Raw genomic sequence first — 25,748 nt, forward strand, 5'->3', positions numbered from 1 at the left:
TTAGAGAGCTTAAACCCCTTTCAGGTTTTGTTTGTGTTAACATACACAAACACACACAAGCATAAGTTTTGGGATAGCGGAGTAAAAGTCAGGTGTAAATTCTCTTGGATACGTGTATATCTTTGTTGCACACACAGTGGACTAGTGAAGTAGTGAATTTTGTTCCTATCTATATTTGTACAGATATATATTAGTATATTGTGTTTGTGTAACATGGTGAGCAGCAGAAGTAAAAGGAAAATTAGTAATTTAGTAATTAGTTTACCTTTTAAACCCCTTTATACCCCATGTTTTCAACTGACCAAAAGGCTTCAAATCATGTCTAAGAACAGCCCAGTATATATCCTTACATTTTTCTATTTAATTTAATTAAAGGTTTTTACAAGATTGTGCTTTTATACATTGAAAGGTTCTGTTTTTCTTTGTGTTGCCCAAGGGCAACATTATACAGCAAAAGTACTGTTCAGGGAGGCCGTGTTTAATGTAGAATGTATGTAAATTATAACCTTGTTTTGTTTTTGATATAAATTATTGTTTGCAGAAAAATGGAGACCCCCCACACACATACACAAACATACACACTTGTCTCCATTGTACACATACATGTGGTAACAAGTTGTGATTTTGAAATGTGTTATTTCTGAAACTACTGATTAGCTAAATCATAGAGAAATTCATAAAAATATTTTTATTGTGTGATTTAATACCCTTGTGGCTCAATGTTGCCCTGGGGCAACAAAATATTTATGGTGTTCGGTAAATATTATTTCAGTCTGGTCAGTGTATAAATATTTTCCCCAAGCATGTGCGCAGTGGAGGGTTAATGAACATATGCCTCACATTTGTAGTTCACATCGAAAGACTGAAATATTTTACTTTCATTTCTGAGTAATCTCTTTGATACAGGAGGAGCCTCGAGTTTGCTTCTCGTTCGAATTTTCCGTTCTACCTTAAATGGCACAGCAGTTAAATGGGTTAAATGGTGGCGCCTACACAGGCGCCATAATGTAATTTCTGCACCACTTAAGGTGGAACGGAAAATTTGACGAAGAAGCTGACGAATGAAAGCCAACTTCAGCTTCGCGCTTACAGGTTGACATTTTTTGTGTTTACTTCCAGCCGCCTGTTTATGTTTCTGCTTCTCACTGAGTGTAAACACATATGAGTGTAAACAACCCCCCCCCCGCCTCCTGCTCGGTTCCCGTCCCTCAGGCAGTCGGTCGGTCGGAGGCGGGATCAGAGCGGCACCGCCGCTGATGAGCCGCTCAGAGGAAGAAGCTTCTGTCAAGCTCTCTCACCCTCCCTCCGCCACAATGACAAATAAACAGCTTTTCAGCTGAAGGACTTGCTTTTCCTCGCCGCATATTTTTGGTACGAGACATCGGGAGCTACTGACGCGTCCGCTGTTACAACAGATATTCCCAGAAATGGCTTTCATGGAGAAACCGTCCGCCGGGAAGCTGCTGCTGGACGACACGGTCCCCCTGACGGCGGTGATAGAAACCAGCCAGAGCCTCCAGTCCCACACGGTAACTCGGAAATTTTCGCGGACAGCGGCTTGTTACGCCGACCTGAGAGTGAAAACATTAGCCAGATATTATACTTACATCTCTGAGTATCTTTTCATCTCAGTCAGAGAGCAAATTGTCTCAAAATGTGTCTGGTTATTCATCTAAATAACCGCTTCCACATTCAGCTATCATACTGCTAGGTTAACTAGCCAGCTGGATCATGTGAATGTCATATAGGCAGCTAACAAACAAGCTAACTCGCTTAGGTAACTAGCTAACAACATAACGTTACAACCAGACGACTTTAACACATACAGGCTAAGTTGCTAATTATTTATATACTTAAAATACAAAATATACGTAGCTATGTAGCTTAGCTAACCGGCTGGTCAACATTTGTTAGTAAAATCAATAGCTGGCCAGGCTTAGCAACAGCACGCTAACGTTAAGTAAGTAAATAAGGTTCGTTTCAGCTAAATTTGTTAGTCGTCCTCAGCAGTAACGTAGTTAACCTAGTGTTGCTGGTGTGATTAAAACTTGAACACTCTTATTTTATGTTGAAAATAAACTGACACGTCTCCTTAAAAACCCACCGAGGCTAGTGATTTTTAATTTAACTTGGCTACTAAGACTGAACAGATTTTCTTCTGGAGCTGGAAAGGGAAAAGTCTGTATAATTCAGTGGTTGAGATGTAAACACACTCATTCATAGTGGTTTGGTGTGGAACGCTTCATTGTAGAGAAAATACAGACTCAGATTTCTTTACAGTGGTGGTGATAGGAACCAGGGGTCACAATCCAAAACCACCAGTGAACCTACACGTGTCTTCTGAGTTTTATAATGATGATGATGATAAAATAGTGGTAATTTTTCTTTGGGGATTTTTATTTTGCCATAGGGGATTTTTTTTATTTTGCTGTAGGACACCCTTCATGTAGCCCTTCACCATAAATAGATTAACACAAATCAGTTACATTATGTTTTAGGCCCAAACTGTAACAGTGTCTCAGACAGCAGGCAGTGTATTTAACCATTTCATGTAATAACTTTCTGGTTCCTATCACCACCCCTGTGAATAATTCTGAATTAGTGCGTTTCTCCAGGAGTATTTGCGGAGCATTTCGCACCAAACCACTCTGAATGACATCTTAACCATTAAAACATGCAGAAATTTTTGAAAAATCTGTGGAGTTTCCCTTTAACCTTAATTGTCAACGTGACCTGCATTTTCCCCTTTGCCTGCACATTTATTTTTTCCAGCATTTCCATAGCCACTCAGACAGCAACACAGCTGCTCTCTTGTTGACTGCAAACAGCTCTGTAAAATTACAATGACAAGCCTCCCTATGTTTTCTGTCAGCACCATGGTTGTTTGTGAAATGCCAACGCCTCAGAATGAACCAGGGAACTGTTGCCTGGTTTCAACTAAACTTTGTGTTCTTCAGTGTCAGAGTTGTCCTTAATTTAATGTTTTTTTATAGTGTATGTTGTAGTTTTGCTGTGGCAGAAGAGCTTCAATAGTGTGTGAAGAGAGCCAGTGATTCTAAAGTGATAGTAAACAACTAAACTCTTTCTTTTCCTAAGTCGACACCTATATTGAAATTTTGAGCATCAACCAATACTGAAGCAAATCTGATCTTGTTTCTCTAAAAGCTGCTAAGCTCTATTTGTGAAGAATTTCCCTTAAAGAGAAATTCCACCAAAACTTTCAAAATTTCTGCATAACTGATTCATTAAGATGTAAACTAAGACCCTGTTTACACCTTGCATCAATTTATGTTTTCAGTTATCTGATCTCATTCGAAGTTCACTTGACTAGAGTTCTCTTGATCTGGAGGTGTAAACAGGCCCAAGCTAGAATTGTTCACAGGTGGTGATGGGAACCAGACATCTCACAGAACTTGTAACGAATATCTGATGCCTGACGCTTTGCTTTTTGATAGGTTTGAGGTTTTGGTTTTGGCTTAAAAAGTTTTTTTATTTGTTTTTATTATTTTTACTTAAATACTTTCAAATGCATTTGTGGTGGGGAGGCACATGCAGGGCAATGTGATACAAAATAGTCCCCTAAAATGTGTTTTTTTTAATGTTTACCACTATTTTACCATTATCAGCATAAAACTCAGAAGATAGTAGTAGCTCCACAGGTGGTTTGGGATAGTAAAAAAAAAGCTATATTTGTGCTGTAGATATCACGACCGCAGGTTCCTATCAACACCACTGAGTCAATAAAGAGTCTCTGAGTCTTTACAGTGAACCATTTCACATCAAACCGCTCTGGCTGACTGTGTACAGTTTAATTACAAAATTAAATTTTGAGAATTTGGTGGAATTCTCCTTTTAGATGAGCCTTTAAAAGCAGGCCAGCCTGCTGAAGCTACTTAAATGATCTACCCCACAGGAAGAACTACATAGCTAACATCAACAAAGTGTGAATGAGTGCTGTTTCAGGATTGATTTGTTACAGGTTTGGATCAGATTCAATAAGTTTTCTTTCCAATATCTAATCCAGCATTGTCTCTTTATACTCACTGACCCAGGTCATCTCTAAGCAGTATACAGATTGACGTAATGGGTTAATGCTGTAAATTATAGCCTAAGCAAAGGCCTGGCACACTGGGGGCCATATTATATCTGGACTTTGGACCTCTTTTTTAACCCTGTTTATTCTCCTGTTGTAATTCCAGCATGAATAAACCAAGTATGTCAGCACAGTAAATAAACCTGTCTGTAAGTCTAAAAAGTGGCAGAGCTTGACTGTGGTCAACTACCTGTCATAAAGAGCCATACACTAGCGTACAGTCTTGTGACGTATTATTGTCATTCATTAATAAACTCAAACTCATGTTGTGGAGTGTTTGTTCTCAGAGATTTTAATAGGCTGCTTTTTTTATCACCAGGAATACATCATTCGTGTCCAGAGGGGAGTCTCATCAGAAAACAGCTGGACAGTAAGTTTTTGTTTTGGATCAGCTGAATCTAGTCAAACGTACAACGCACATCCTTCTCCTTTTGAGCTCTGCAGCTGGAGGCTTAATGAACTGGAGATCCTGCAAACCTCTTCTGATTCAGGGTGCATATGTTATACAAGACTAATCACTTCTGTCTTTCAAAAATGGGCAATTTATTAATAAAAAAGGTAAATGGAGTCATATCGGTTAGCAGTTTTACTCCACATGTTCAAGGCTTTCATAGTGAAGTCTGTTTCACAATCCAAACTCAGCCCAAGTGAGCATGTGCATTGAAATCTTAAATCTGTTCATTCATTTCATGCATAAACATCAACTCTTGAAAGAGAGTTGCACCTGGTTATTTCTGTTGTGTGTTCTGTGCTGATATGCTGTCTGTGATGTTGCTGTACACATAAGCAGGTTTCCATTTTGCTAAGTTTGTCCGAAGCTGCAGAGCTTACAGTAAAAAGGATGTGAGGTGGCTTAACCAACAGTGCTTATGGGCTGAAGACATTAGCTAATTCAAACCAAAGATGCAGTTCCTTGTTTGGAAACCTAAAGGTCTTTTAGTGTAATAGCTATTTGCTCTGAACCAAAGAATAACCCAGTGTGTAACTTGGTCAGGGGTGCCCAAACTTTTTGCCATGGGGAGGCCAAAGTGCAGTGCTTGTGGTGGACTAAAAGCTAAAAGACAAAACAATAGATAGTCGATAGAAGTTTGGCAGGTTTTAAAATGACATTTTAGATTAATTGATCTCAAAAATTGTGGCTAATCATTGAGTGTGTACAAGCACTTAATAATCCGCAAAAAATCTGATTTCGTCAGTAATCTGATTAACGCGTTTACATGCGCTTGGGTAATCAGATAATGGGGAAACTCTGGGTCTACATAAGTCAGACAGTAATCAGATTTCTGTTTTGCAACCAGCCAATAAACTCACAGAAGACGATGTGATGCGAACGTAATGTAAAACTCAAACTTGATGCCGCGGCTTTTAAAAAAAAAAAAAACGCACTTTACCTGAAAATAGGAACATACATTATCTAGAAGATGGAGAATCCTTCATCACGTCAAGCATGTGTTTGGTTTCAGCATCACTCCAAAAGTATTTTGCTGCGTTTGCGTCAACGCTGCTTGCTTATTTCTGGGCCGCAGTCTGATTTCACCCATGCGTGGACTGAGAACTCTGAAAGAAATCAGAGTAAGAGTTCACATTCACTGAGAAATCTGATTACCGAGCTATAATCCAGCTCTCTTTATCCTATTTCTTAATCTGATTTCTAGACCATACTCTGACCTAAGAAATTGGAGTGAGCTGTTTATATGATCATTTGAATAATCAGATAACTGCAAAAATCTGATTATGATCAAATTATTGAGTGCATGTAAACGCAGTCATTGAGATGACTGAGTGGTTTAATATGTAGTGATGCATTCTAGAGAAACTTACTAACTTGCTGCCTCACAACATCCTGCATGTACCCTCCACCATGAACGTATTTTAGAAACCAAAACCTTTTCAAATACATTGTAAAACAATGTCTCAGACATCAGGCAGCATGTTTATCACCATTTTGTCCACTATCTTTCTGTGAGGGATCTTTTAAAGGCATTAAATGGTTAGGATGTCTGGTTCCTATCAATGCTGCTGAGAACAATTCTGACACTGTAAATCTCTCTAGAATAGTATTTCACTTCAAACCACTTTGAAAGAATTTGTTTACATCATAATGACGAAATTATGCAGAAATTTTGAGAAATCAGTGCAGTTCCTATTTAAGGTATGTGTCTAAAGTGGCCAAACTGGCTGACTAGCTATTTTACTTTCTAGCTTGTTACTCACCGCTGACCTCTAAAGGTGTTGTGGCATCTGAGCTTTTGTTGTTTTCGTACCACCCATGATCTGTCTGGATAAATACATTTGTCGTTTTCTTTTATTATGTATTCGCCTCAATATAGCTCATGAAAGTGCACTCAGTTTTCGTTCTGTTTGTGGAAAATAATTGAGCTCAGTTTAAATGTGATCAGCTCAAATAATTGCGATCAGATGATTATATAATTTGTGTGCCACATTACACTGTAATTTGTTACTAAAATATTTTAAAAATGCAGCTTTAAAATTGAAATAAGAATTGAATATGTGAATATAAAGTATAAAAATATTGAAAACCAAAAGTCCTAATGGGCCAACCTGCGGGCCACACTTTGGGCAGCCCTGAACTAGATAGTTGAAACCTTTAATTTTTCAACATTTTGTCTTATTCCTAGATATATATGTTCTTATTTGTGGGAGAGAAAAATTAGATTTGAATCTGTGAAAACTAACATGTGACCCAGTTCACCACCATGAGAACTCGTAAACGGTTGATGACTTAAGGCTTTTTGTTCTCTAATACTTCTAGGTCATCAGGAGATACAGTGATTTCGACATGCTTAACAACAGCTTGTTGGTGAGTAAAATGTGTGAATTCCTGCCACATAACGAAACACACTGTACATGAAAACATGACTGGAATTTCCACTGAAGTTGTCTGTAGTAATGCTGTGTTTTCAGCACAAATCAGGATGTGTGTTGCTGACTCCTCACAAACACGTTTCCCGCTTAATCCTGGAACTCTCCAGTAAAACTTTCCAGTAAAAGTGATTACAGGCACATTGTTTCTTTTTCGTTCTTTCTTTCTTTTCCTCTGCTTTTCACTGCCTGTCTGTCCCGCCCACTCACTGGTTCTCTGCCGGTCTTCTTGCGTCAGATCTCTGGCCTCAACTTGCCCCTTCCTCCCAAGAAGTTAATAGGGAACATGGACAGAGAGTTCATAGCGGAGCGGCAGAAAGGTCTTCAGGCCTATCTCAACTTCCTCACCCAGCACCACATCCTCTCCAGCTGCGAGCTGGTCAAAAAGTTCCTTGACACCAACAATTATTCTGCAAACTACACAGGTATGTGGAGTCAGATTAAGGGCACAAGGGTTTGGATGGGGGTCTTACTTCTGTAGACTAATTTTGGGAAAGTAGTTCAGGAAAAAGGGACATAATAGGACGATAGAAGAAAAATGGCAGGACCAAGTTTATTGATTCCTTAAACTAAATGTGTAAGATGACAAAGTCAACCTGGACCTTTTTATCTGACTAGTTAATGTTCCTGTTCATATTTAGCACGATTCATCAAATCATACTATTTAAAAAAAACAAAAATTCTTCTTTTCCCCTAGTCTTCCCTCAGAAAATAAGGACTTTTGCCCACCTCGAAAAAACATCTTCTGTTTTTTAGGGAAATCAGACATTAAATGGGAAATCGTAGCACAGTGCAACGTATTTCCAAGTTAAACACTGGTCTCTGAGCTAGCTGAGCATTTTCTCTCAGTGCTGGGTGGGGATGGTGGAGTAGTGACACGTTATTATTGATTAAAATTTTTTTCCCGCCCGCTGGTTCACCGTCATGACAGGAAAACAAGGGTTTTGTCTTGTATTATATGATGAATCATGCTAAATATAACCAGGGACATGAATTAGCAATTTCAGGTTAATGCTACAGAGAACAACTACAGCTTATGTGCGTATACAAGCTCTATAGGTATTTTTAAATTTGGATTTTGAAAAGTAGTCGTTTGGTTTATAACTTGAGTTTTGTGACTCCTTTTTGTCTGTTTGTAATTGTTCCCTTATTTTCATTTAGACCGTAGTGTTTTATGTTTTGCAATGTTCTACATAAGAGAATTGAGAATTTGTAACCAACATTAATGCATGTTATTACTGAATGCATGTTTTTGAATAATTGATGGTGTATAGAGTTTGAGTAAAGAGATTCTGTTACTAGTACAGTGGAGAACTTTAGTAGAAAACGCCCGTTTTGACTTCATTGTTTCTGTGATATTAACAGAACCAACTCATTTACATATATCTGCCTATTTAGCCTAGCTCCACCCATTTACACTGAAGTTGTAAGGAATGTTTTAGCCCAGACTGCTTTTTCAACGAGGCACAATACAGGGCAGCTGTCAGAACAGAGATCATTTGTTCAAAATCAGTTTTAAAGGCACAGTAACAAAACAGCCTGTTTTATTCTAAGGGATCAAGAGAGGTTGGAAAATTGTGATGTAAAATGATTTAAGACCATTTTAGTACATGAAATCACACAAACGATATATGTGGATCTCAAAGGGAAAAAGTAAAATGCAGATATGCTGAAAACATGTTGTGCCACAGTAATGTTTTGTTTCTCTAACTACCGTAACTTTTTATCTGCAGAAATCGCCTTACAGCAAGTGTCCATGTTCTTCAGATCTGACCCAAAGTGGGAAGTGGTGGAACCATTAAAAGACATAGGTAAGTAAAAGTTGATCATCTACTGGGGTCAGTAAACCATTTTAAATTAGTGCACGTGCAACCATGATTCATCAACAGCACCAGGGCATTTACTGGGTTGTTACTGAGTTACAAGCATAAGATATGCAGTGTTTGTTCCTAGAAGGAAATTCTTTGTGGTCCTGCACAGTTAGAAAGTGACCAGGTGGCTAGGGCAGTATAACCAGTAGCACTTGTATGGCAGCTAATGGTTTACATTGGCTTTGTTTTGGTATGCTTTGTGGTTGTAATTTGTCTGGGGAACGTGTATGTTTTGTTTAAAACCCTTATCTGTAGTTCACTTTAAAATTGCGTACATATGTTTGTCACTGTTCATGTGCATTTATTGCACACATTTGTAAAAAATTAATTTTTCAAGGAAGTCATTATTAAAATTTAAATAACGCGTGTGAATAGAGGTTGTTGTTAGTGGGTCAAGGCTTCAGGTTTATTGCTGTAATTGGTGCACGAGTACAGCTAAAGTGGAATTCTTCCATGCAGATATCTAAGCAATATGTTTTAATACAGCATACACTCACTGGCCACTTTATTAGAAACATCTATCTTGATGGTGTACAGTAAAAACTGTAGTCCATCTATTCATGTACAGTTAGTGTTAGCCATCCTCTGACCCTTCATTAATGGTCAGTTTCTGACCACATAGCCGCTGGCAGACCACTATCAACTTGGCAGTAACACTAATGCATGTAAAACCACTGAAACTGACTAATAATAAACAGGGTGAAGGAGGCTGATAATTTATACTGCAACAGATGTTTAATTGCAGTTTTTAAAATTCTACACCTGTATAGTAAACCTATAAGGTAAGTGGAGCTCATAAAAGTTGGTGTGGCCAGTGATCCTATAGACGTTATACATATAACCTCAGACATATGCTCTATTTTGGCAGTAACCATGGCAATATGCAGGCAACATATAAGCAGTGTACATTTAATGCAGACTCCTTATGTTGGCAGTAACACTGTATGATGTATAAGAAAAGGACTGCTTTGTGTTCTGTCCACATAAACATTACACTAGTTTCTTTTCATCAAGCTAGGATTCTTGCAGGCAAAGACTTGAGCCTGTATGTTTGTTGTTGTTTAATTTGTAAGAACACCATCCATACTTCTTTCATATAAGCCTAAATGGACCATCATTTGATTTTTGAAACTAGTTTAACTGTGTTTTTAAAAGCAACAAGGCCATCAGAGGCTATGAGTTAGTGATGTTCACAGGTAAGGGGTGTTGTTAGTCACCCATCACACTATATTGCAGTGATTTCGTGAATGTTTAAATTTGTCATATAATAAATACACCAGCCACGCATGTCAAAATATGGCAGTGGTTAATCCAGAAGACCTTTTATAAATAGCTTTTGCTTCAAATTACTACCGTTTCAGTCATTTCTGCTAGCACCTATGGGTTACTAGTGTTATGTTACAGCGAATTCTTCAGTAAATACTTCAATTCAGAGCCTAACGCTCTGAATTGTTAATGAAGGAGTCTGTTCACTTCTTAGCTGTCTGCTGAGTTGATCAGCCTAGTTCTAGGTTCTAGAAAATAAGTTGTCAGCTTCCGGTTGAGTACCTTTAAGTGGTTTTAAGCTGTTTACTTCATGACTTGGTCCAGTCAATCAGTATACATTATTTACCACAATGGTTATTAATGACATGGCACATACATACAGAATTCAGTTGATGTAAGGTGGTCATAGGTGTGTGTATATTGAGTGTTTTATATGGATAAAGCCTCAACCAATCAGAATTTAGAAGTGGAACTATTCGTTATATAAACATTGTTTAACCCAGAATCATGCCTTAGTCTCATTTCTTCTATCTATTATTACAGTATAATTTTTCCATCAATCTGCCTTATCACTGCAGGAGGATTATAATGATAAAGCTTTACCAAATTTGACAGAGAAGAGGGATTAAATAAAACTGTCTATTCTTTACACAGGCTGGAGATTACGAAAGCGGTACTTCTTAGTCAAAAACAAAGAGCAGCCTAAGGAGCGACAAGTCTTAAGTTGGGTGAGTTGTGTTTTCACCTCAAACATGCACTTATAATTGTGGTGCCACACTTTCTGTAAGCTCAGTGTAATCCTGTACTTTGACCCTGCATTGCTTAATTCTCCTTGTTGCATAACTTCGATTTAGCAAACACCTCCTGAGGTTAATTACACAAAATGCAACACTATTAGGGAATATTAAAGAAGTACTTAGTTAACATGCTATTTCCTCCTAGTTCTGTTCATTTGAATGCTCTAAAGTTAGCAGCCATTTGAGAAGTCTGATTAAGCATGCTTTCATCTAATGTCCAGGTTGTTATTGTTCTGTTTCTTTCTCTGATTTCAGGTTGATTTGGGTCCTGATAAGTTTCTGTCAGATAAAGATCTTCAGTCCACAGTGAAGCTGCTTCCTTCTTTGGCTGTAAGTCTCACTTTTTTGGATTTTTTTAGTTCTAGTTTTAGTGTCTATAAAATCTTCTCATTAAAGTGTACAGATGTGGGATAAGAAAGCTGTTCAGTCTGTATTTGTGAGCCTGTCTTGTGTTCACCACAGCTGTGGTTGGCCCAGGTCAGGGGTCGGCAGCATGCGACTCTTTTTAAATAAAAAATAAAATAATCCTCCTTTGCAGTAAAATAAAGCTCTGCTGATCGTTCAAACACAGTTTAACAATAAATAGTCTTAAACGCTAAAGTATACGCTAAATGTATAACTGCGACTTCATCCTTTAACCCTGAAGATCAGCGCGCAGACTGCTGGTCACCTTAGCAACACAGACAACAATCTCGCCTAGCTAGTAGCTAATAAACAAGCAAAAAGAGCGATTCAAGACGAACATTGATAATTTGGAGACGAATGGACTTATTTGCATTTGTAAACACTGAGCTGGTTTCCTTCAGCGAGAAACTGTCAAACACTAAAAAGTCACAAAGCTGAAGTCGCTTCTCATTCGCCAGCTTCTCGTTCAAGTTTTCATGTTCCACCTTAAATGGTGCAGCATTCGAACACAAAGCTGGCGAATGAGAAGCTGACTTCAGCCTCATAAAAAAAATCACATGCTGAGAGATGTTTTTAAAAGAAACTATTCCGCTTTTTTCCTGCTCGAGATGCGAGAAAAGCGGCTATAGCTGAGCTAAAGCTTAAAGCAGAGCAAAGTTATATTTTTTTTTACCCTATACTAGTACATTAGCACAAACTGAGACATATTTACAGCCAAGATGGTAAAATGGACATAAAATATTGTGGCTTCCAAGGTAGATTGATTTTTGCTGAAAGGACAAGACAGCTCTTCTTAACATTTGGGTTGCTGACCCCTGAACCAGATGCTTCTATGTAACACCTTGGTTAAGTCTATATATGTATACATTACAAGAGGTCAGCCAAACCCCATGAGGATTTCCTCCACAGACACACACACACACACACACACACACACACACATATATATATATATATATATAAATATATATATATATATATATATATGTATATATATATATATATATATATGTATATATATATATATATATGTATATGTGTTAAAATAGTCACAAATTTGGACAAAAATATGTGTTTTGGGCACTATTTTGCCCTACAACACCTTGCATGTCTCACTTCACTATAAATGGATTTTAAGAATATGTTTTGGGCCAGAACCTTTTGAGAAACTATCATAAGCAAGTCTATTAGAGTTTGCTTTACAAATAGGCACTGTTTGATGGTGTGATGATTTAGGCATGCGTTTGGTGAGGTGCTATTTGGTGGGGTATAAGCTTCCATTACTTGTTAGTTAAATTTGCTTTGTAAAACTGAAGAAGCCAACTTGAGATACCAAACATGTCTCGGTTGATTTTCTTTGTTGATTGTTTATTGTCTATTGTCTATTCTTCATTTGAGTTTTTGTCAAACTAAGAGGAGCTTTAAATACCTCCATCCTTACTGTAATCTCTGCTGGTGGAATACAGTCCACAGTTATTGCACATCTGACTTGACCAGCCACAGTTTGTGCTGCTTGTTGCATGATTGATCTATCAGATATCTGAATCTGTAAAACTAAGCTGGTCTCTTCAAACTATTTCTTACATTAAGCCATAGTTTGCCTTTGTGTTATGCTGTAGTACCTTCTAGATAAATGTTCACAGCCTCCACTTAGTCTCCCTCTGTTAAGTCTCTTAGCGCAGCTGCTAATGATGTGAGAAAAACAGGGTGAATCTAGACCACATGACTGTGTGATAATCATGCAGATGCAAAGCATCCAGCCATGCCGTCCTCCTCACAAAGAGGAGGATTATGTGAAACCTTGTATTGATTTGGTTTGTTTTTCTACAGTCCAGACGTTTTTAACCATACGTGCTGTCTTTACTGGACATCATGTGCCTTTTTCTATATCAATTGTGCCTTAGTCTAATAAAGGTTTTCCTTTGATGTTTCACCATTACTATTATTATCTGCTTGTTTGTTTGTGTTTTTGTTGTTAACTGGTTAACTGATGTGATTCTTTCTTTCTTTCTCTTGTTTTTGATTTCTGGTTTCACTACAGCATCCATACATCTGTCCAGTCACTTTTGCTTTTACTAGTGAGTCCTCAGCTTTAGTGATCAGAACCTTCAACGAGAAAGGCACGCTTAGGGATCATATTTGCAAGGTATGTGTCATAAAACTCTATATGGCATTTTTTAAAATTCATAGAGAAGTTTTTGTAACAAATGCATGAGCCATGACAAGGTTCATCGACCCAATACACGCATCCATCCATCCATCAATCCATCCGTCCATCCATCCGTCCGTCAATCCGTCCATCCATCCGTCCATCAATCCATCCATCCATCCATCCATCAATTCATCCATCTGTCAATTCATCCTGCCATTCATCCATCCGTCAATTCATCCTGCCATTCATCCATCCGTCAATTCATCCATCCATCCATCCGTCAGTCCATCCATCCATCCGTCAGTTCATCCTGCCATTCATCCATTCGTCAGTCCATCCATCCATCCATCTATCCATCCATCAGTTTATCCATCTATGCGTTAATCCATCCGTCCGTCAATCCGTCCATCCACCCGTCCATCCACCCATCCATCCACCCATCCATCCATCCATCCATCCATCCATCCATCCATCCATCCAACAAACAATCTGTCTGTCCATTCATCTATTTCTCCTGTGCTTATACTTTAGGTCAAGCCAAAGGAGTCATTCCTGAAGAAGTACTGTAACCCAAAAAAGATCCAGGGTTTGGAACTCCAGCAAATCAGGACTTACGGGAGACAGATTTTGGAGGTCTGGAAAAATAACATTGCTGACTCATTACAAAATACATTATTGCAACAGTGATATTGTCTCCTGATTTAATGTAATTTCATATATTTTTTTTACTATGGCCTGGTGTGGTGCATAAGTGTCTACATAGTATTTTCTGCAGTCTAGTCTGAACTTTTGATTTGATTTTTTACTCCTGTTAGATCATGTTTCTTTTCTGTGTTGATTTAGGCCCTGAAGTTCCTTCATGATAAAGGATTTCCATATGGGCATCTCCATGCGTCCAATATTCTAATTGAAGACAATACGTGCAAACTCCTGGACATAGAGAACTCTCTACTGGGACTTCCCTCTTACTACCGACCATACGTCACACAGTTTAGGAAAATTAACGTAAGATCTTGGTCTTTTACCGTTCTGTAGTTCTTCAACACTATTGGCTACACGGTTGATTTTCTTTTCATTTAGAGTGTGTTACCCAAGTATGTTTAGTGTCACAAGCATTAAGACTTCTTGCCGTTCTTGTTGTTTTAGGACACTTTCACATGTTTGATTTACAGTTAAGTAAGAAAACTTTCAACATAAAACTGTGTTAATGCTTTGGGTATATTTATCTTCAACACTCAGCTTCATGTTCATCAAAGGTTTTGCTTAAATAATGATTTGACAGTTTTCTTTTTTAGTATTGTTAAAAGCACATATTTAAATGGCTGAGAGCTAATTATATTTGACCTTATTTTTTCAGACCACAGAGAGCATTGACGTCTACTCCTTTGGACACTTGCTGTATGAAATGACGTACGGGAGGCCTCCAGATGCTGTACCTGTGGACCAGTATCCCTCTGCTCCCTACACCTCAGTCGGTGAGTCGGCTTAAAAATGCACTCAGATCTTTTTAATTGGCACAAGAGTATCTGAACACTGTACTGTAAGCATGGTAATTAAAGTTCCACTTTTCTTTCAGTCTCGGTACTGCAGTCCATCCTGTCCACTGAGGCTTGTAAAACAGGAATGCCCACTGTTCCTCAACTCCTGCAAACACCGTGAGTAGTGACACCACTGCTCCAGCTTTTCACAGTGTTGTGTAATGATGACAAGAAAGTAATGTAAATGTCATTTTTTTTCTTTACAGACTGTTCAGTGATGTGCTACTGTTCAACTCTGAAAAGCCCCAGTTCAAGGTGATTCTACACCCTTGTTTGTGTTTTGTGCAGAACTTGCATAAATTAGATTAATGCAAAAAAATACCAATAAACATTAACACAGTAAAAAAAAAGTGGTTTTTTTTGGTTTTTTTTGGGTTTTTTTTATAAAAGTTAGTAATACTTTGATTAGAGAATAATTCTCAGTGCACTACATTTCATAGATTTATTTAATTCTATCAACAACACTTGGAATAATTGAGTGAGTGAATAATAAATAATAAATGAGTGACTTAATAGTTATGCCAGATACTGACTTGTAACTCTAATAACTGGACTTGTATGTCGCTTTTGTCAGAACAAAACCTCGTATCTCCAAAATGGTAACTGGAGAAGGAAAAAACATACGATAAGACACTACTGTTCAATCAGAAGTTTGGAATAATTTTTGTTATTTTATATACAATTTTAAACAATGCAGGTTTAGATACTCTAGACAACAAAAAGTAGCATCCAACTGATTATTTTTACTTATATGAACTTGTAAAGTTGTACAGGACCAGTGAACTGTAGTGTATATATCTATATACACATCATGTGAGAATAATACTGTCAGCTTATCAGTAAACATGTATTGCTTTCCTCCCTAAAACGTAGATAACCTCCAAATTGAAGGAGGCCTTGAAATCATCCAAAGAGTGCTTGGAAAAGCGTCTCCAAGAAGAACAGAGAGCAGTAAGTGTTTTATGTTCCTTTTGTCCTTGCACCCTGTATGCTGAGGGAAAAACGTATAATCAAATATAATTTGCATTTTGCTCACTGGACCTTTATAGCACTACCTTGATGCTGACACTGACACACAATGTGTCTCCTCTGTGCAGATTCACCAGCACAGGAGGCTGACCCGGGCACAGTCTCACCACGGCTCTGAGGAGGAGAAAAAGAGGAGGAAGATCCTGGCTAGAAAGGTAGACAAGATAGTGGCTGAGCTGCTTTACAAATAATGATGATGAACAAAAAAACTGTATGCATGGTGGCGAACAAAATAGAGAAAAGTTATTTTGTCGTTTTTATTCGTTTAGAAATCCAGACAGTCTGCTTATGAAAATGAGGAAGATTTTTCAGTGAAATACAACAACAACTCTGGTAGGTTGCAAATGATTCTATAATTTTGTTATAGTTTCAGAAGAGGTGCTTGATGTTGGTTAAATCGGGGAAATGACTGGTGAAAAACAGACTTTTGGGAACCCCATCAGTAGGTACTTTAAGTAAAGACACATATACAGACACCACTACACTATTGAACATCCCTGAAGTAACGCAGCAGAATTCTACTTCAGAATCTGATTCGTGCATTGAAACTGTCTGCTTGTGAACCGGTCCAAGTGTCTCTAAAAACATGATTTAAAAATGAAGAAACTATATTTCAACTTTTTTTTTGTTTTTTTTTGTTGGTTTTTTTGCCAGGTTCAGGAGCAAGTTCTCCCCCTACTTGCCCTTCTTCTCCCACTCCTCCACCTGCACCAGGTATTTATCTCTTTCTAAATTATGTTTGTTCTGAACATACATACATCTAATCTCATACCAAGATTGCGCCAGTCATCTATTTTGATCATGTAATTGAAAAAGATACATTTCTTTTGCTAATTCAAGCCTCCTGTCTGTAAATGAAGGTAAAGCCATTGAACAGCCAGTGGGCTCAAAAAAAATCCCCCTAGTGGTGAAAGGTGAAATGGTCTGAGTAGGCCAGAATTTGCATTAGATGTTATCTACAGTTAAATACCAATGTTCAGTGATTCATTAAGTAATGCTTTGATGGTAATCTTTAATTGACTTTAGATGTGCAAGAGTTACCCAAATGATATTTCATTCACGGCTTCTTTCTCACTGCATAATGAATCAAATCTCGAATGTGTTGAATGTGCTCTAAAATGATTTGTAATCATCTTTGAATTTAACATATCATATTCCACATCCAACATGTGTGTTTTGATTCCTCTCATTCTAAAATGATCAGTAACGTGTATCTGCCTCTCTTTCCCCTCCTACGCTGTCTTCAAAGTAGAGCATGCACCATTTTGAACATGTGTGGGGTAAAGTAATTCAATAATAATTTCTTAATGTTGTAAAGTTGCAGTGCACCCTTCCTCAGTAGTGAGCTTTTTGCCTCACTGTACCCACAACAATAAGGGCATCAAGGTAGTGCTGGGCAGCATTGATACAGTTCAATATCACAGTATTTTCCAAATTCAGCATGGTGTCATGGTATCAAGTGATATTGAAGTGTGCATTAATAAAGTTAATTGGACACTGTTTCCTCAGTACTCTTAGGCTCAATCCCATTTTTTATTTTTAGCCCTATCACTTCACCCTACTCCTCCATCTCAAACAAAATCGAGACACCCTGCGCCAAGCATGAAGGCGCAAAATGGAGTGCTAAGGGTTAAGTGATAGAGGCAAGGGGTGAAATGGGATTGGGCCTTACTCTATGTTAAAGTTGACACAGTTTGTTTTGGACACTCCTGCAAACAAGGACCTGATTGATATAACGGCCAATATTAACAACCTACAGTATGATTGCTATTGGCCAATAATATCGCTGGTAACTTTGGACATATTCTGAGAATAACCAGTTAATTGGAGAAGACCATTAAGCTTGGAAGAGTTAAAGGGAGAAGAGGAAGAAGACAAGCAGCAACAAGATGGATGGATACATTTACAGGAATCATGAACCAGCCATTGAGAAGCCCGAAGACCCAAACAGATGACAGAATATTCTGGAGAAACACTGTCCATATGGTCACCAGGAGTCAGAACAGACTGAGGCACTTAATAATAAACAAGATAAAAATTAGTGCTTTTTTTGTTCAAGGGATTCGAACTCATGATCTCCTCGTGTTAGCACAAAATCGTGTATATAAGTTGTCACTGAGCAGCTCAATCAACCACAAAAGTTGTGCATCGTTCTGAAGTCAGCCTCATGCCCATATTAGGAACTCCAGGTCTAAGATTGACTTCTCTGTGATAAAAATTAACAGAGTTTCAGAAAATGGCCGCTATGATATACAAATATGTTCCAAACCTGACAGATTTCGTCTTACGTACATTGCTTCTTCGAAAGTCACTGTATGCTCTGAATTACGAGGTCATTAAGAAGTCTAAATATGAAGTTTGCTTGGTACGTGCTAATACCAAGCTAACACTCCTGCACACAGAGCCTGTTGGTTTCTGTGGGGGATTTTGGCGAGGTTGCCAGTCTTATGAAGTCAGTTCAGTGTGCAGCAGTGTTATATTTTGACTCCTTAATGATAATTAAATCCTCTTAATTCAGAGGATTCAGCAACATTCAAAGGAAAAATGTCTGTATGGCAGAATGTATCGTGTTTGAATCATTAGAATCTTAAGTATAAATAAAAAATATACCAGCCAACATTATATTAAATTTTAAATTTAAGACCCTTAAAATCAATATCGGTCCAAAAATATTTATTTTGGTCAGGCCCTACTGCAAATCTGACGCAGCTCATTTTGATTAGACTGTGTTGTTCTGTTCATCTCTTAAAATCGCACCAAAAAAAATGTACACGTTGTACATCAGCCAGACAGAAAGCACCATTACAGAAAGGAAACGTACTATTTATTTAATTTTCATGGATTTTAAACTGTTCTTTCGAATCAAAATAAAGCATTGAGTACATCACTACACTGTAGTTAACGTTCAGTGCCCAGTTACCACAAGTAAAGCATACAAAGAAATTAAAAAAAACTAAAAACGAGCTGCTTGGAGAACAGATACCACTATTGTAAGGGGATTATATCATGAATATAGTTTTATTATGTGTCAGAAATAATACTAAAACTGAAATGCAGTATCACATTGCGTCATTTGCACTGCACCAGTACAGACAGTATGTTGCCCAGCACTACATCAAAGTAAATTTTTGTTAAGTTATTCATCACCTGAAGTTGTGTTTCCGTCTGGGAATACATCATTGAATCACATTATATGTAAATCTGGCCTACTGAGAAAGGTTTATGCAACTTTAAACTTCACAATCTGCAATGGCCTGCTGACCTGTCCTTGGATTTTTCTCCCTTTTTTTTCCTTCCTCACTTTTTCACGCTTATTTTTGGCATACAGGTATTCTAAATATTCAGGAATCTTCACTATACAGATGTTTGGGTTTCATGTGGATTGTGATTTACATTATTTGTGGTTTCTGTGGAATTTCTATTGGTAATTGTGGCAAAACTGACATAGTATCACTTGGAAATGTGATTTGGTGAATTATTAATTAGGGGTCAAAGCATTCATCTGATATTTTAGTTTGCAGGTTGCATTAAAGACTTTATTCATGCATTTGATTTATGAAGTCATTTTAAATCTGGACACTAAGATTACAGTTTAGTAATGTGGTTATAAGACGTGGCGCTTGGTATTACTAAGGGCTCACTTTATAGAAGAAAAAAAGTGCCGTAGCTGTAGACACATTTTCTTTTTTGTTGCGGTCTCTTTTTGTTGCTGCTTAAATGTTACCCCTTATTCTGGGCACATACTGCAGGATCCAATTTTAGCCCTAATTTGCCTCGCTGGCAAATTTTCAAGGTAGAAAATTGCTCCTCTGAGGCACAAGTAGGGCTGAGGAATAGATTATGTTGTAGTTTGAGGTATTCACTTGTGTAATTAGTGAGAGGCTTTGTTTTTTTTTTTTTGTTGTTTTTTCAAGCATGTAAAAAATATCCTGTAGCGTGTGCCCATCTTTATGGTAAGTGCACCACTCTGCTTAGCCTAGCTGTGGCATGTGGCTGCATTTAGTCCACAGAGGTTACAGTACCAGTCAAAAATGTGGACACGCCTGATGTTTTTCATCATGTTAATAATAATTTAAAGCTTTCTGCTTAAATGCTTGAAATTTGTCTCTAGGACAGTAAATAGCAAAGCTTGATGCCAATGTTTGAATTTATTTCTAAATTTTAATTCGACAACATTATGAGAAATAAAATTCCATGACCCAGTGTCCACACCACCACTACCTGTTTCTGCCTGTTTTGTACTGGTGAATCGAAGCTGCGCGCAGTGATAAACGTCTACAATTACAAAATTATGTGTAGGGTCAAGCAAAGCTACATGTTCTTCGCGAGAGTGAGAACATGAGTGAAAATATAAGCAATTCTGCCAGCACACACACACATTATCTAAGCCACTTATCCTTCTGGGTTGTGGGGGGTGCTGGAGCCTATCCCAGCGGTCATTGGGTGAAGGACAGGAAACACTGTGGACATGTCACCAGACCCTCACAGAGCAGGTACTATTTGGGTGGTGGATCATTCTCAGCACTGCAGTAACACTGACGTGGTGGTGGTGTTAGTGTGTGTTGCACTGGTACGAGTGGATCAGACACAGCACACCACCACCACGTCAGTGTTCCTGCAGTGTTACTTTGTCAGTTTTTGACATAATTTGAAAATGCCTGTTGCCCTTTATATTGTGTGTTAATTTCATGATGAATGGACCAAAAGAAGCGCCCCCGAATGACCTGGGAAAAAAAGTCTGGTTTCTTTGGCGGTTTTTCCTTTACCTGTAAAGTTCTCATTTTGGAGATATGAGGTTTTCTTCTGATAACAGAGACATATATTAATTAGAGGACAAATTTAGAAGTGAGAATTTTTTGTTTTCGTAAGCCTCATAATGTTTCAATGAATGCATTTACTGCTTTCTTTTATTCATATTTAATAAATGCACCAAGGACATTCTCAAACTTGGGCCGTTTCAGTGTCTAAAGTGGACTCAGACTGCTGAGTAATGGTTTTCGGAGCATATATGGGCGTTTTCACACTTGGGCCGTTTCAGCGCTGAGTCATGGTTTCTTTTGCATATGTGAACACGCCAAACGAACTCAGACCCCCCTAAACGGCCCCAAAAACGAACCGAACTGAGACCACCTCTCGAGGTGGTCTCAGTTCGGTTCGTTTGTAGTTCGTTTTGTGGTTCGATTAATTTGTGCATTGTGAAAACAAAACGGCCCCAGTCCGCTTTAGCTTTGCTTTATGGTGAAGACCTCGATGCTCACCGTACATACAGCCACAGTCTTCACTTCAGCAGGTAAACAAACAAACGATCATTTATACGGTTCTACTCAGGATAAAGTCTGTCCGTGATCTGAGACAGACAGCAGCGCTGACTTATTAAAGCGATCAGATGCGAGAGCCCGCGTGATTATACCGTGTTAAAGGCTCGAGCTGGGCACGCAGCGCAGTTTTCAGCTGCTTTCACACTGAACGCTGAATGAATGAAAATTTAGCCGAACACGGAGCCCACCGCGGCAGACCCGCAGGGCCGTGTTTCCAATTTTGCGCAATGGACTTCGGCCAATCGTTTCAGCGCGGCCAATAGGAGAGCCGCGGGCGGGTCTGGTGGTTCTTCTCGTCACCTGATAGCTCGGATTTATCAGAGAACGCTGCCCACTTGGCGAGCGCTGTGCATACCGTGAGTGCTGTGAAAGGGGTCCGAGTTCTAATGGAGTTGTGGTCTGAACAAGAAGTGGTCTGAGATCTCAATGGACCAGAAAGAAAACTGAGTCCTCTTTAGAGTTCACTCACATTGTGAACACAAAAAGAACTGAGGTCACTTGCAGTTGGTTCCCTTCCAGGTTCACTTTAACAGAACTCGGTTCGGTTCTTTTAAAACGAACTATATGTGAAAACACTGTATGACCACAACAAACGGTCTCAGACCCTCTAAACACCCCCCAAAAAAAAACGAACTGAGACTACCTCTCGAGAAAAAGGAAACTGACCAAAAATGGAAAGCACTGCGGCAGACACGCAGGGTCATTTTTCCAATTTTGCATGATGCACTTTGGCCAGTTGTTTCAGTGTGGCCAGTAGGAGCAGCAGGCAGGTCTGGTGGTTCCTCTGGCCACCTGAAAGATCAGATCTATCAGAGAACGCTGCCCACTTTGTGAGCACTGTGGACTGTGAGCGATGTGAAGGGGGTCTGAGTTCTAATGGAGTTGTGGTCTGAACAAGAAGTGGTCTGAGATCTCAAAGGACCAGAAAGAAAACTGAGTCCTCTTCATAGTTCACTTACATTGTGAACACAAAAAGAACTGAGGTCATTTGCAGTTGGTTCACTTTCAGGTTCATTTTAAAAGAACTCAGTTCGGTTCATTTGAAAAGAACTATATGTGAAAACACCCCAAGTCACATTTTGTTCTTTGCAGCATAATATGACTGAGAAATCGAATGACTGTGGAAAGTGACTGCTGTCAGCTAAAATAATTATGATCAGCTCAAACTGAGACTAGGTAAATTGTGACAGAGGTTCTTCTGACACTATATTGTATAAATCTAATTATGTCACTTTGGCGCTGCGTTCTTGAAGTAATTTGAACTGTTCCGTCATCGCAGCCCTTAACAATGTGTTTTTTTTCATGGAAACTCATATATCAATAACCATTAAAATATGATTTATTGTGTATCCCTACAGACCTCCATACTTTTTTAGCTAGTGCATAATTCCACATGTGCTATTTCACAGTTTTGCAAAAGCCCTTCTAAGAGTAGGCATGTCCAAACTTTTGACTGGTACTGTAGTTCTCCTGCCTTTGAGGCAGCGGGTTTAAACCCTGTGGAACACCTGTGAGTACAGTTGTGTCCGGTCATACTAATATTTGTTATGTGGTCAACACAGGTGTTAAGCCAGCAACTCCTCCACCGCCACCTCCACCTCCTCCACCTTCAGGGAGTGTCCCAGGCCCCCCCCTCCCTTCAACCCGCCTTCCGTTAACGGCGAGGGCCGCAGCGCCCTCCTCAGCTCCATCCAGACCTTCAGCAAAGGCAGGCTCAAGAAGTCAGAGACCAACGATCGCAGCAATCCACACATCTGAGAGACGGCCTGTTTTTGTACGACTCTTCGTTCAACTTCTATTGTGCAATTCGTCCTTGGCTGACTCCTGTAAGGCATCCAAGGTCTCTTCTTCAGTCGTGCAGAAGCTGGCAGTATTGTTTAAAATAGGACTGCAGTGGAAAGCTTGAAAGGTTGCTGTTTTTCATTTCCCAAATCAGCTGCAGATTGGAGTGTGTGGGTAATTGTGTGGAATCAATTTGGGGTCTACAGTGCTGCTATACAGAATCTAATCCTGGAAACTGGACTCCAGCTGTCAGATTTTAAGAATTGGGCCAGCATATTTGTGTTAATCATATGCATATTACTGACCCCCCACAAACCAGACACCCTACAACTGCAGCTACACGTTTTTTTTTTTTTCAAGCACAAGCATCTTTTTAAATGCTTTGGCCGGCTGACTTTAAGTTTGACAGTTTTACTTAAATATTGTGCAAATGTCTTTTTAAGTCATTCATACTCTTTAGGGAGGGCTTTGTTTTAAAGAAAAAAATGGAAAAAAAAATAGCTTTTGGGTTTGTGCCACATTTAACCATTGTGCCTATACGAGACAAGTGGTATGATTCTTGTTCCCAGATTTAGGAGCTGTATATAGTTCATTCTCCTGTCTGCAACAGTGTGAATTTTTATGCAAGGTTACAATCAAGCCTATATATAAATATAATATTATTACAAATTATCCTGTCCCTGTACCCTCATATAAACCTTCTGATGTGTTTTCAGGATTACATACCAACATCTGAGTCAAATACTTCCACCTTTGGTGACTTTGTAAAGGACTTGAAATCAGTTGACGTAAGCTCCGCCCACAAACGCCTTCTTTCGTATCTACTGTTTCGTGACTGAAGTTTTACAGAACACTGGTTTAAAAAAAAAACATAATATTGGACCGCTAAAATGTTTGTTTACAGTCACAACATAAAAGGTGCGTTTCCAGATTAAAATGCTGCCATTCAAAAATGTATAAAGTGAATTGAGTATGCTACTTAATACATTTCAAACAGTTACAGTCTTATGCAGAAGTTTGAACATCCCTAGTCAAATGACGTTTTGTTGATTTTCTAAGTGAAAGTAAGTTAACACATCCTTGACAGAGAGCACACATGGCATTTTCTGCTAATTTTAGTTTACAATTTCTATTAATATATTAGATCTTACTTTTGCACAGACCACATTCTGGGTTAAAATTAGCAAATAAACAGTAATTGTGCTTTAAATTGTGCAGAAGTGCAGAAGTGTGTTCTCTGTAGAGGATGTTCATTTATTTTCACTTAGAAAGTCAACAAAGCATCCCAAAATTTTGCATGTGATTCAGGAAAAATAAAGAAATGTTAGATTGTCCAGAATGACTAACAGAGACATAGGTGAATGTAAATAGCATCAAGAATAACGTTACAATTAATTTAACTTCCAGAATGTCTAGGGGTAGATAGCCTGACATGAAAAAATTGTTAATAGATAATTACAGTTTCTAATTTATTGTATAAAATAACTTAAAATTAGGGATGTAATGATTTGGGTTAATATGATACAATGGTGTCTAGATACAATATATTTTTGGATACATCAGAATTAAGGATGGCCTGAAAATATGTTTATGCTCAGGTTTGTGGTTTCAAACAGTGATAGTTTTAAATTTCGATTCACATTTTTCGCTATGTATTGAAATAATTATTACACCCTTACTCAACATTTTTGAGATATTTATTAAAACATCTAAACATACCTTTTGCCATGTAGTTTATAAGACTTCAGTCTATATTTTAATTGTTATTGTGTATAAAATAATACAAAGCATTACTATAACGAGTGATTCCAAACCTCAGAACTGGGCTGGACTAAGTTGTTTTAGCTAATCAAAACTAGGCAGATTGAAAAATAACAAAAATAAAACAATGAAATAGATTTTGCCCGCATACTAACATTAGATCAATTGCACGAGGAAAAAATACCCCTAGTCTATCCTAAAAATGTGATCCTTCACACATCTATGAGAAATGTCATTTTGACTCACTCTTAATGTAGCTATTTTGCAAAGTGCGGTCAACTATCTGTAAAGTTTCTCTGATTTGTTTAATTTGCCTCATAGTAGCTACAATAGAAGGCGTTTGTGGGCGGAGCCTGGTTGAGTAAAATCACCCTAAAAACATCCTTATTTTTGCACAGGTACGGGGAACAGTAATTTGAAAGAATCCTAGAATCCTTGTTTATTCAGGACAAAGTACTACGACACCTGGTGGACTGGAAGGTTAGCGAGAATAATTTGTATAGCAAAAATCATATTCATGTAATCATCAGCCTGTCTGTGTATATACGTCCATACATTTTGCACTGCAGACAAAACAAACAGCTGAAAGGTTTTTGATGGAACCTGTAGGCCACACGTTGAGCTCAGAAGTGAATTATACTGGGGAAGGAAAATCAGTTTCTCTGCAGCACTTTACCACTTCTTGTTAAAAAGTGGTCTTGAACAGAGGTGTAAAGTTTACATGAGATTTCATTACGTCATTAAAGACGCTGTAGTGTAGGGGAGACGGTTAATACTGAAGACGACTGTGCGTTTGCCACAACCACTGCTGGAAGCACTGGAGGTGTGCATCCTTAAACAGTTTCTAACAAGC

General features: G+C 38.4%; 1 protein-coding gene across 1 annotated transcript; it reads left to right on the plus strand.

The window, feature by feature from the left end:
- Positions 1 to 1,208: 1,208 nt before the first annotated feature.
- Positions 1,209 to 24,240, plus strand: pxk (PX domain containing serine/threonine kinase). Its single transcript, XM_036559245.1, is given in 19 exon segments — positions 1,209 to 1,529; positions 4,413 to 4,463; positions 6,867 to 6,914; positions 7,215 to 7,401; positions 8,710 to 8,787; positions 10,768 to 10,841; positions 11,166 to 11,240; positions 13,357 to 13,461; positions 13,999 to 14,100; positions 14,311 to 14,472; positions 14,825 to 14,942; positions 15,044 to 15,122; positions 15,212 to 15,260; positions 15,879 to 15,956; positions 16,103 to 16,189; positions 16,304 to 16,367; positions 16,689 to 16,748; positions 22,915 to 22,979; positions 22,982 to 24,240. Coding segments are annotated over 19 exon segments (1,713 nt in total). The 5' UTR covers positions 1,209 to 1,427; the 3' UTR covers positions 23,111 to 24,240.
- Positions 24,241 to 25,748: the final 1,508 nt, after the last annotated feature.

This window comes from Colossoma macropomum, unplaced genomic scaffold (genome assembly GCF_904425465.1).
Source record: "Colossoma macropomum unplaced genomic scaffold, Colossoma_macropomum, whole genome shotgun sequence".
NCBI lineage: Eukaryota > Metazoa > Chordata > Actinopteri > Characiformes > Serrasalmidae > Colossoma > Colossoma macropomum.